General features: G+C 37.9%; 2 protein-coding genes across 2 annotated transcripts; one reads left to right on the forward strand and one right to left on the reverse strand.

The window, feature by feature from the left end:
* Positions 1-6,652: 6,652 nt before the first annotated feature.
* psmd8 (proteasome 26S subunit, non-ATPase 8) lies at positions 6,653-9,933 on the reverse strand. The gene is made up of 7 exons (XM_030151708.1): positions 9,787-9,933; positions 9,024-9,096; positions 8,809-8,911; positions 8,554-8,719; positions 8,322-8,422; positions 7,590-7,701; positions 6,653-7,445 (listed from the first exon to the last, which is right to left on the reverse strand). Exons 1-7 carry the CDS (start codon positions 9,889-9,891, stop codon positions 7,308-7,310), a joined length of 798 nt encoding a protein of 265 aa, XP_030007568.1. The 5' UTR covers positions 9,892-9,933; the 3' UTR covers positions 6,653-7,307.
* Positions 9,934-9,972: 39 nt separating this feature from the next.
* nup88 (nucleoporin 88) lies at positions 9,973-12,545 on the forward strand. Its single transcript, XM_030151706.1, has one exon. It carries the CDS (start codon positions 10,003-10,005, stop codon positions 12,166-12,168), a length of 2,166 nt encoding a protein of 721 aa, XP_030007566.1. The 5' UTR covers positions 9,973-10,002; the 3' UTR covers positions 12,169-12,545.
* The last annotated feature ends 352 nt before the right edge of the window (positions 12,546-12,897 follow it).

Genomic DNA, 12,897 nt, shown 5'->3' on the forward strand with positions numbered 1-12,897 from the left:
GGCAGCATCCTCCCTCTCTCTCTCCCTCCCTCCCTCTCTCTCTCTTTCTCTCTCTCTCTCTCACTCGCTTAAAATCACTCCCTCGCTGTCGCCTATTCCCTTCCTCTCTCTACCTGCCCTGTACCGACACATCCGCACTAATCGTTGACAGCGTCGTGGCTTTAGGTGGGCTATAGGCTGCTCCAGTCAGCCTGCGACCATGTGATTGGAAATTATTGAAATTTACCACTTGAGTTGCTGATATACGCAGTGACGTGGGTGGTAAATATAAAAGCTGGGTAAACCATCAATGACCTCCAGTTGATCCTATGATAATCACTGGGCAAAGAAACTATACACAGTAAGGACATTTTGATAAATTTACCACAGTATTTTACACTCCTATGTTGCTTTATAAGGTTGCAATAATCATAAAATACACAGGAAATCTGCAAACATCACAGAAAACGTTTCTACAGATCAAATTTGACTGTTACTAGTCTTCTAGTGCATAGACGTAGGACTTGTTCATATATTGAGGTGAGGGATCTGGGCTTTAAACATTTAATTTCCTGCCTTCCATGATATTCATTGATCAATTTGTGCATTTTCTTTACAGCAAGAATGTTTTCATTCATGAAAAGCAGGAGCAAACCAACTGTTTCAGCTCAAGACAAGATAAGAGTAGATAAATATGGCATCTTGCTGAGATCCAAACCCAAGTACAACATAAAAGAAATTGTCAAGGCTACGTTTCCTCACCAACTCATAATTTACTTGGAATGAAAAGTTAAGACATATATGCAATAAACTATTTGAATCATTAGACAAGTGGAAAATTAAGTATTAAAAGTACAAGAATAAGTAGCTATTTAATTAGTAAGAAGTTACTTTTTCAAAAATAAAATCACAGGAAATCTACACTTTTGTTCTAATGTTTTACACCAGATATAATTCAACAAATATCAAATGTTTCTTATTTTTGAGTGTTTCTTTTTAATGTCATACACATATTTCTTGTGTTGTCTTGTTTTATGTGAATGAAAAGATGAAGAAATAAGTCTGTGTCATCATTATAACTATTAAAAATAACACAACTAAAGGTGAACTTTTGCACAGGACTGTCCTTTCAGCACCATGGAGAGCGACATCTGCCCAGCGGTTACAAACGCCATCTTGGATTTTATCAGCGCGTTTTATTAAAAAATAAATAAATTAAGTGCTAGAATATCTGACCTCATTGAAGCCATGCTGCGTCTAACGTGCTAGAACTTTACTGTACTTGTGATGTGAAGTTAGCATAAGGTGTTTGTACTCAATTAGACGTTCAACAAGTGAAAATGGGGTCAAAATGCGCAGGAAGTGGCCAAATATAAAGAATGGAATGCACAATTTGGGGATAATATAGAGTATATAAGCTAAAACACAAAGATGAAACAGCCATCTTTCCATAATGGGATTCCAGTTGTCTTAATACATATAATTTACATCATCTTTATTTACAGACTCCACTGATGGCATCTATTTTAGTGATGACCTCTTTATGTTTCAGAACCAAGGACAGCGCCTTCATAACCCATATCCTGTTTAATGTCACTTCGGCTTCCGTAGTAAAACACATTAAAATAACCACATTTTTTCTTATATCTTATCAATGCCTCAAGCTCTTCATAAACACCTTCATTATTACCTACAGTTACTCGTACACTGCCTCTACAACATAGTTTTCTGCTAAAAAGTTAAATGTATGTCGGATCTGTCATGTTAGCATGTTATTTTGTGTTCCCTGACATTTTCATTCACATAATCCCCTTAAACTATCTACACTTTGACACTACAAGAGTCTACCGGGGCTAAATACTTGGTAAATGTTCACTGTTAAAAGGTAAGTAGAAATTCTAATGTTAAAACAGTTGTATTTAACGTCACTGGATGTGTATTGTGTTGTTTATGGGATAAAATGACAGTTATTTAGAAACATGCATGTATTTTAACCGTTAAAGGTCGCTGTAAACCAAAGAAGAGGCCACAGAGGTTAGTCTGAACGCAAAACACACACATATATATATCGTTATATGTAATTATTAAATTTGCTTATTTATCAGTGATTTAGCTGAAGTTGGCGCTTTTAGCTTAATTTAAGCTAAAAGTTAAAACCAGCTAAGCTAAGCTAACTGGCTTCTTTATAACTTGTAATGCTAGCTAACGTTTTTGCAGATAAACTTGAGTGTTTTGAGTTTCAGGTTAAATTTGATTGTACTAAGTCTGAGTTTCTATTTCTGCAGCTCTTTAACAATCTACTAAACTAAATTTAATAAATAAAAAAAGTACATAACTTACAAACAGCAAGGAGAGGTTGAAGGTTAGCTTAGCTTGTTCCACTGTAGGGATGTAACGATATAAAAATTTCATATCACGGTTATTGTGACCAAAATTATCACGGTTATTATTAGTATCGCGGTATTGTTGAAATTGTGCTCAAAATGTTCAAAAAGTACTGATACACACACTGGAATAATTTAACCAAGTTCGATTAAAAAAAATAAAATAAGTGGCACAATGTACCTTCTGTTGCAGAAACATTCAAATATTAACCCTTTGTGGTCTGAGCCTATTTTGGCTGTTTTTCAGTACTTTTGATTTTGCCTTTATATACGATATAAACAAATGTTTACTATACCCATGTTTGGTATCTGTTTTTTCAGCACAACTTCATCTATATTAACTGCCTATTTTTTTTTTTTTTTTTTCACTTTAACCTACTATATCAACACAAAAGGACAGAAAACACACACAAAAAAAAAAATCCGATTTGAAAAATGTATAAAATTTATTGCATAAATAACACAAAGATGCTTAACGAACCTTTTCAAAGATTTTAAAAATGAATATTGGTTCCAAATATTAGGTATATACAATTAAAATTGTAATAAATTAAAACTATACTCAATTATTTGACATAAAAGCATATCTTTACATAGGGTTTTTTTCCCCTAAAAGTGCAGTAATCAAACACGGTTATCATGAAAATTAGAATTTACACAGTAATACTAACCGTCTGCAATTTTACTGTGGTTTATCGTTATACTGGTAATCGTTACATCCCTATTCCACTGTCATTCAGGTAATAGTCGCTTCAGCACATGTATAAGATGTAATGTTTGCAATAAATCACACTTTATATTACACTTTCACTCGAACTGAAAAGAGTATAGTATTATTTTTTATTGTTAGTAGTAAAAAAAAAAAAAGTATCATCATTATTAAAATTATATTATTTATGGCTGTATATTGTATTAATAGGTGTCATATTTTCAGGATTATTGACAAAAAATGTGGGTGATGAACAAACACACTCAAACAAACAGGAAGAAAAAACAAAAAAGTAACAACAAAACCAGTATTTCTCCAGGTGACACTGAAATGGTTTTCAACCTCAGCAAAGAAAAGGGTTTAGCTGAAGTTGTCCAACCTACCGGTCATCCAGTGGTGTCCAGCTGTACAGAAGAAGTGACAGTTGTTGCTGTTGATGTCCCTCAAAACAGTTTACATCAGAGGCTGAAAACACCAGCACAGCAACAGACAAACAGACAGATAACATATGGAGAAAATATATTAGAAACTGCAGATATTGTTGGTAATTTAGACATAAACACCTCAGTCCTGATGTTCAGTGGAGACACTTCAACTCAGGTAGTATACAGGTGAGTTAAGTTATTAATAAATGTGCACTATTTCCCATAAAGTTGGAATAAAATATTTCTTACCTTGTCTCAAGAAATTATTGTGAAAATATGATTCATTCTTGATAGATAAAGTGTAGCTGGGTCTCAGTATGTAATCATTACACTTGATCAAAGGTGATTTCTGACGTGTATAAATAGAAATAAAGAGCGGAACGTGTCTGAAAATAAAATTATTACAACTTTATGGGCAACAATGTATATATCACTGTTTCAAAAATTAGAATAAGTGATCATTATTTTGTAGGTATTATTATTTTTAAGTTGCCCGTGAATTAATCCTGACAGTCTGAGGTTATGAATAATAAAAAAAGCACCGATGTAAAAATAAATAATGTCACATGTTCTTCCTGTAATTAGTAAAAATAGATATTCAAATTAACCTCTGCACTTGCATCTGCCTTTTATTTTACCAGTTTGTTTTCTGCAGCCAAGCCCATCATCATTACAAAACAGCCAGACCCTTCAACACAAATGATAAAAATGACAAAAGCTCAAGAAACTGTTCAGGAAAACACACTGTGTAAAACAAAAACACATATTGTTAAAGTTCTGAGAAGGAAGCAGAGGCTGAGACAAGACAAGACGTCAAATGTTTTACCAGAAGATGGCAGTAAAACCTCCCAGCAAACACCTGAAGAAGCTGCAGCCACTGGTCAAAGGAGTTCACAGCAGGCAGATCGCACCAGCTTGGAAGTGATAAAACACAAAAATGAGCCACAACAAACACCTTGACTTAACAAACCAGACTTGAACAACAGTGACAGGCAGCATTTACCTTCCGAACAAAAGCACAATTTAAAAACATTAGAACTGAATGTCCCAGTAGCTGAAGAAAAGCCCTCAGAGGAATTAGTACCAGGTTATCCAGTTACCACCAAATACCTGGAGCAGAAGGAACAAATGACATGTAAAGACCCCAGATTAAACAGAAGGTTTCAAAGCCTCAAAATCGTAATGTTAATGTGGAAAAGAAGAAAAACACACCTAAGGGATTACATCACAAACAGCCTGAGGAGGATAGAGAAGTGGAGACCAAGCAGAATGATCAGATCCAAGAAGAGGATTCATCTCCAACCCCTGCACTAACCCTTGAGTCTGCAAGGAGGGTCACTGGCACCTGCTTACAGTGAACAAGTCCTGTCCTTTAAAGGTACGCTATCGGCAGAACCCTGGGCCTGATTTACCCCCTAACGAGAAATGGTGAGTTATGATTCACACTGTGTTTCAAAACAGTCACAAATGTATATTACAATGGAAAAATAAGATTTGCAAATCAATTTGAGGACAAATGCAACATAAAAATACCAACAACTATGCATCACACATTGAATTACCATATTAATTTAGTTCTTTTCAGCAGTACAGATGTGATCAATTTGTTCCCTTTATTCGTTTACAGATCAGTAAATACAGTGAGTATTTTCTGCAGCTAGAGTGTAGGTTTCTCTCAATCAACGTAATATTTGCTGTCACTTCTGATTTTATCCTTCACAATAAAAGCCCGGAACATTCACACTCACTACATTATGTACAGCTTTTAATGAAGAGGAAACTGAAAGAAAAAAAAAAATTAAAAAAATTAATTCATTGATATAGTCATGGAAAAAATTATTAGACCATCAAAAGTCATCAGAAACAATGGTTATATAATCAAGTACTAATTCCTGTATTATGTGACTACAACAGACAGAAAAGAAAACATGGAATGCCTAAAAGCACTGTTTTTGTCAGTACAAGGCCATAGATATAGATGTAAGAGCTGAAGTGATTTTGGTTATTATCAAGAAAACATGGAAAATGAATAGATATCAGCTCTGAAATTAAACTCTTATGAGCTATTTTTGTTGTTATCATTATATTTGTCCAAACAAATGTACCTTTAGTTGTACCAGGCATTAAAATGAATGAGAAACTGAAGAAAACAAGGGTGGTCTAATAATTTTTTCTGCAACTATACATTCACGTAATGTTATTTAATTCTGATGAAACAGACACCGTTAAACCACAAAGTGTTTCAGTGTTTTACCTAATATGACAAATGATGATGATTTAATATTAATAATGATAAGAACTCTTTTCAGTCACTGTTACACTTTTGGTCAAATCACACACACAATACTTTGCCATATTCTTAATTCCTTTAGTCCATCCTAGACATTACTGAACTACTGTGCAATGTAGAAACACATAATACAGTTTTTAATTCAGTTTTCATGTAATTGTGCTGTTTCTGTTCATGATGGTAATTAGTACGTTTTAATCTACAGACTGATGAATGTCCAAACTACCTTCCGTGGGTCACCATAGCCAAACTAGCGGCTTGCTTGGCACTGGGACAAATCGAGGAGGACAAGAGAAGAGACACACAATGAGGGAACATAGAGTACTGTGCAAAAGTCTTAGTCCACTTTTATCTTTGTTGTGTTATTAGGGTTGAAATGAACATGCATATTCATTTCACATTCTCTTTTCATCAGATACAAGAAAATAGAGCATATGTGCACAGCCATAAACCACAGAAAAACGGGACTAAATGGGTAGTAAAGATTTAAGTCGCTATTTAGTGTGACCTCTGACCCCATGACGAGAAGCAGCACAATTAGAAACATCTGATGTGTTGAATGAAACCTGGTATAAAACATCAGAACATTTTCATAAATCTCATATTGTTTGAACAAGAGTTAAAAACATGTTAAGTGCAAAGGCAGGTCACACTAAATACTATCACTTTGGTTTATAGCTGTTTTTTTCCCCCTGAAATTATTTGTAAGCACTAGAACTTTACTAAACCAATAAAACCTAATGTTGGAATTGGACTTTTGCACAAAACTATGTTACCAGATTTAAAGCCTTTTCAAAAAATATTTGGTTTGTGTAACTTCTTTCTTTGGAAAAGTTCGAGCATTAAAAAAAACTGAAATTCACAGTCACAGTCAAAAAGTTTATTTTGTCAATCATTTATTGCAGACAAAGATTTACATTGTAAGATTAACTGGATTACAAACCATCTAGGAAGGAAGAAGCATTACCATTAAGAAAACACTCACAAACTTCACTGGCAATTCTGTCAGTTGCTAGGATACAAGGCAGAGCACTACAGTTCTGTGAGATCCAATAAGGAAAAAAAATGAACTTTGTATACAAAGAGTTGGATAAAATGCTGGACAAAATGAATTGTGTTGACAGCTTTGTGTGACACTGAAAGGCAAAGTCACGGGTTGGTGACTATAATGAACTCTGTTGTAGCTGTAATAGTCTTTCTCGTTTTCTGTCACATGGTAGGACAGATGGCATTTGGATAAAATGATCAATTCTAATATATGAAACTATAAAATGTACTTATGCAACTGTTAGACTGGTCCTGTGTAATACTCTTAATTCCTCCCTTTTATATGAAAGCAAATGACCTGTAGATATATTTAAGAAAAATGTTCTTAGGTATGGACAACAAATCAACCACTCTGGCAATAAATGAAGCCATTTCCCTCAGGAGACTGTATCTGAGCGGACTGGATGCATACTGGATTAGTGGTGTGTGTCTGAGTGCGTCTGTACATGGTCGAGTGTGTTTCTGGGGGCGGATTACACAATCATTTCCAGCTGTCGTGCATATTCGATGACCTGCTGTGCCAGCTCTGTGGAGGGGATGGTCACCTCTTCTGTCCGCTGCTGCTGACTGGTGAAAGAATAATATCCATCTGGACTCAAAGTCCATCTCCTCTGTAATGAAAAGAACAATCATCAGATTTATTCCTCGGCAGTTGGAATGGGGACAGTTTTGAGAATTTAAATCCAGGGAATAACTTTAACTTCAACTAAAATCTACTTTACAAATTTGGATCTTAAAATTTAATGTGTACATACCTTCTTGGCATACTCTGTCATCTTTTTTGGCGAACTGAAGAAAAGCACACGGGTGGCTTCATTGAACTGGATCTGCTCATATGCCTTCTCTATGCAACCCGCAATTTCATCACTGCAATTCAACATATCACAGTTTAGTTCAACTTATAATCGCATCTTCTTCATCTTTCTATACTGCAGCTTATTGAATCACAGTAACTTATTAGAAAAACATGGCTCAACATAATGAGTGACTATTGAAGTCAGATTTAACTGACTCTTTAAAACCAGCAAAGGCTTTGAGTCCTCAAGTAAAGCCCCATTCAGACCAAAGCTTTGCAATAAGCCAAAACTGTTCTATTTTTTAATATATTTATTATTTCATCAGTGCAGGAAATGCAGCTGTAAAAGATAACTCATTCTTAATATTTGTAAGACACTGCAAATAATATCCAGCTACATAAAAGCCTGTACTTAGAAGTACAGAAGGTCATTGCTATGGATGATACATCTCCTATGTCACTGCATTTGTGTACACTGGCAGTTTTTCTAATGTAGCAGACCATGGATTTTGCAAATAATTGCAAGCTACTCTTGTTATGAATCTTTGGTCTTAAAGGCTTTTTGGAACTAACTAAAAAACATTAGTAAATGTACAAACTAGGATTATTCTCGAAAGGAAGACAAACGGTACTTTACCGTGTCAATGGACTGATAATAGATTGTAGACAAGGTTACCATATTGATCCTTACCGAATTGTGTCAAGCAGAATATCTATAAAGAAGGTGTAGCTCTCAGCAGGTATATTGCCTTTGGCAAGAAACACCTTGTTGTAGCTTCCCTCCATCAAGTACTGTAACATTTCAAGACACAAGAGGTTAAAATGGGATTTATGTTGTATATATTATTTACTATATGTACATAAAGTTTTACAGACCCCCAAAATGTATCAGAGGTTCAAAAATGAGTGCATATGTCGAGTACCTGTTCTAAGGACACTGGGTGTCTGATGTATACATTGGTCTGGATATCTCGTGCACTCAGTCTCTCAAGTTCTGTGTGAAATTCAGACACACGGTTCTGTGACAGCAGGAAGAGCAGATTCAGCCCAAGTAACTGGTGCATGTAGGCAGCTTCAGGCAGTTCATCCCTTAAAGAGAAGGAAAAAAAACAATATTAGAAAATCTAATTAATGCCATATACAACAAAAGTTCATTTTACATGAAAAGCCAAACTTACTTGTAATCAAAGTAATAACACTTAAGTTGGGCCATGTATCTCTCAAAGGACGGAATGTCCTTTTTCAGGATACTCCACAACGCTCCAATTTCAAGAACATCACCTAAAACACAGGGATAAATATGTCTAAATGAAGGGCTTTACTTGATAAATTATGTACTACTTCAACCAACTCTGTGCAAAAGGTCATTATCTTAATTTTCATCTATACTCACGAGCCAATATGAGCTGTTGCTTCGTGAGAGCAGACCCAGAGGTGGGGAGGAAGTTCAGCTCCAGTAATGAAACCTGTTAAGACAAGATTAAATAACAGTTTGCTGCTTATTCTTTTATAAAACACAAACTGCAATAAAATAACAATTGTAACAATATTATTATTATTATTATTGATATTATTATTAATAATAATAATAATAATAATAATAATAATGTATGAAGTCTACACTGAATAAAATAATCTAAAGATAAAACTTATTATTATTAGGCTATTACATGAATCCCATGATACAAACCATACAAATCAAGTTCTACTTGTGACAAGAGAGTTTGGAATATACAAAGAGTACACTACATTACTGCAGTTGAAACAAATTAGTAGGATGGAGCCTCAATTTGCAGTCGAATGTTTGTTTCAGACGCCGATGTCAGGTTAAAACAAGTTGGGCAATGAATAAGCAATCGTTAGCCTTAGCATCACAAAGACAAAGATTGTTTTCTGGTGGTCGGTTTAGAGACTCCGAAAACTATTAAAGTGACTTATCAGCTAAATTCTGCCAAATAGCATATATACAATACTTTCAAGTTCTACGATGCATCTGGCATTTAATCTCAACTCTATAAACTACGTTGAGTAGCTAGCTTCAGTTAGCTATCTATGCTATATTCGCCAGTACCGCTAACCAGATTGTCGGTATAGAAAATAAGAGGCCCTGGTTCCCCTCATGATACTAAACCAGATAATTTGAGGTGTATCTCTACCTTCAGTTTGCTCAGAAGCTCTCCACATTTACTCAAATTGGGGTTTTTCTTGTTCCATTCCGCTTTCAGCGTCTCATACAGTCCTGCGGTCTCTTTCAACGCCATGGTGAATCTGCAAAATACACGACACCGGCCGTCGGAATACGTTAAATCGCTGTCGTAAAACCCTCGTGTTGCCATGAACTGTTTTCCCTCTGAAACAGTCGGCAGTTCAAGATGGCGGCTTTCAACGCTGAACAGTGGCTGAATGACTTACCAAACCACGCAATTTTCAAAAGATTACGCGAAAACCTTCATTCGGGACCAAAAGGAAACGAAAGAGGGAATGCTAAAAATCTCGCTTTCTGTTTGGGCGGAGACTTTTTCGTTTGGGATGAAGCAGAGCGCGCTTTTTACACGACCAATTTACGACAGTTGAACTCTGAGGACAGCGGCAGTAGCGGGAACTACCAGACGTTACTGTGCATAAACCCCCTCCGGTTTGAAGTGTGTCAGGTGTTGTTGAGCCCAACGAGGCATCATGTCGCTCTGGTCGGACAGCGGGGGGTCTCGGTCCTGGAGCTTCCTCAGCGGTGGGGTAAGAGGTCCGAGTTCGAGGGCGGGAGGAGCGAGATCAACTGTAAGACCATCCCAGTGGCGGAGCGGTTCTTCACCAGCTCACCGTCCGTGAATCTGCGACAGGCTGCCTGGTACCCCAGTGAGACCGAGGAGCCCTACCTGGTGCTGCTCACATCGGACAATACCATTCGGTTTTATGGGTTGAAATCGCCACAGACCCCGGCCAAAATCCTCCCCCTTTCCCAGTCGGAGGATGACAGTAGCGTCCACCATCCCGTCCGCTCCTACGCCGCGTCTCTGGGGGAGATCGCTGTGGCGTTTGACATCGGTCCTGTTTCGTCCGCTCCACGGCAGCTGGCAGCACAGCTCTCCAAAGAACAGGCGGTCTACCCTCTGTACATCCTCTACGAGAATGGAGAGACCTACCTGAGTTATACGAGCCAGGCAAACGGGCTGAGCATAAGCAAACCAGCCGGACCTCTGCCCATGTATCCTGCAGCAGAGGATAACTATGGATATGATGCCTGCGCCATTCTGTGTCTGCCATGTGTCCCCAGCATCCTGGTGATCGCCACAGAGACGGGCACGCTGTATCACTGCGTGGTCATGGAGTCTGAGGAAGAAGAAGAGACCAGAGCTGTGGAGAAGTGGATCCGAAACACAGAATCTGTGCCAGCTCTATATGTGTTCGAGTGTGTGGAGTTGGAGCTCACGCTCAAAGTAGCCACAGCAGAAGACGAGGAGCCCCAGGAGTTGGACTTTACCTGCCCAATCAGACTCCACAGAGACCCCTTGTGTCAGTACAGGTATCACTGCACCCATGAAGCAGGAGTGCACAGTGTGGGGTTAATCTGGGTCAACAAGTTACAGAAGTTCCTCCAATCAGATGAGGAGGATAAGGACAGTCTCCAGGAGCTGGCAGCTGAGAAGCGCTGCATTGTGGAGCACATTCTCTGTACCAGACCCCTCTTAACCAGTGAATCAGCTCCAGTGCGTGGCTTTCTGATTGTTTCTGACCTTTCTCTGGGTGCCACCATGATCTGCATCACCAACAGCTATGAGTGCATCCTGCTTCCCCTGCTGAGCTCCATTCGGCCTCCCTCCCCTCCACTGCTGTGTTCACACCCAGGTCCCGGCTCTGTCAGCTCCCCTCTGAGAGGACTGGCCGACGACTCCTTCGAGCAGCACGTCCGCAACATTCTGGCACGTAGCTCCACCAATCCTCTTGTTCTGAAGGCTGGGGACAAGGACACGTCGCCACCACCTCCAGAGTGTCTACAGCTCCTCAGCAGAGCCACGCAGGTCTTCCGTGAGGAGTACATTCTCAAACAGGACATGGCCCGTGAGGAGATGCAGAGAAGAGTGAAGCTCCTGACGGGCCAGAAGAACAAACAGCTGGAAGAGCTGACTCTGTGCAGGGAGGAAAGGAAGAGTCTGACGGAGTCAGCAGAGAGGTTGGCCGATAAGTACGAAGATGCAAAGTACCGCCAGGAGACCATCATGAAAAGGGTTAAAAATGTGCTTGGCAGCCTGCAAAACCAGCTGCCCATACTGTCAAACAGTGAAAAAGAAATGAAGAAGGAGCTACAGTCCATCAGCGATCAGCTTAAGCACCTGGACAACCTCATTAAACAGGTGAACATGAAGATGGACTACCAGAAGACACAGGTGGACAAAGACAAAGCCCTGTCTACAACCAAGGCCCCAGTTTTACTCAACGTCCACCAAAAGAAGGTTGTTCAAGATGTCCTCAGAGAACATGGACAGCAAATAGGAGATATGATGAAACAGATTAAAGACATTAAAAACCACTTCAGTTTCTAAACATACTGCAGACTGCATCACTAAAAGTTAAACAGACTGCACTTTTGATGCTGTCCGTGATTAAATCTGATTAAATCAGCCCATTTTGTATCATATGATGAGAAACAAGAATGAATGTTATTGTCATAAGTGAATGTGCCATGTGATGAATGAGTATATGACTTCAGAGATATTTTCTATGCATTGATGGAACTTTACCTTTAATACATGTAACATGTCAGTTAATAGATAGTTTCTTATGAAAGAAATACAACAGATCTGTCTTCTGGTCATGTATATCCTTAACGTTTTTACGTGTTAATGTTTGAGTTGGGTTTACAAAACTATTTTTCTTCAGTTTTTGGATGAAAAAAATAAATGTTGTGTATAATTTGTGTTCCTCATTTGTGACAGATAAGGCATGAAAAACGTAAAGATATAGAAGTTTGTTTTCATTTTGAAGGTTCAAGCTGTATATACAAAAACCTTGGGCATTCATACTAGTCAGAAATTGTACATTTCGTTTTATAGGTTTTCCTGTGACATGTTTTTAACTCATTTTAAGACTTTTACATGATCCCTTAGATGAGTCAACTTTTTTCTGTTTTGCACAAAATTAGGTCTTTTTGATAAAACAGTTCTTGGTTGCTCCATCAAAGTAATGTAGATTCGCACAATTATATTTTGGTTAGATAGTTTTGATTACTGCCAAACATCTACTAAACGGTCTTCAGTACAACTGATATATGT

This window comes from Sphaeramia orbicularis, chromosome 13 (genome assembly GCF_902148855.1).
Source record: "Sphaeramia orbicularis chromosome 13, fSphaOr1.1, whole genome shotgun sequence".
Taxonomy (NCBI): Eukaryota; Metazoa; Chordata; class Actinopteri; order Kurtiformes; family Apogonidae; genus Sphaeramia; species Sphaeramia orbicularis.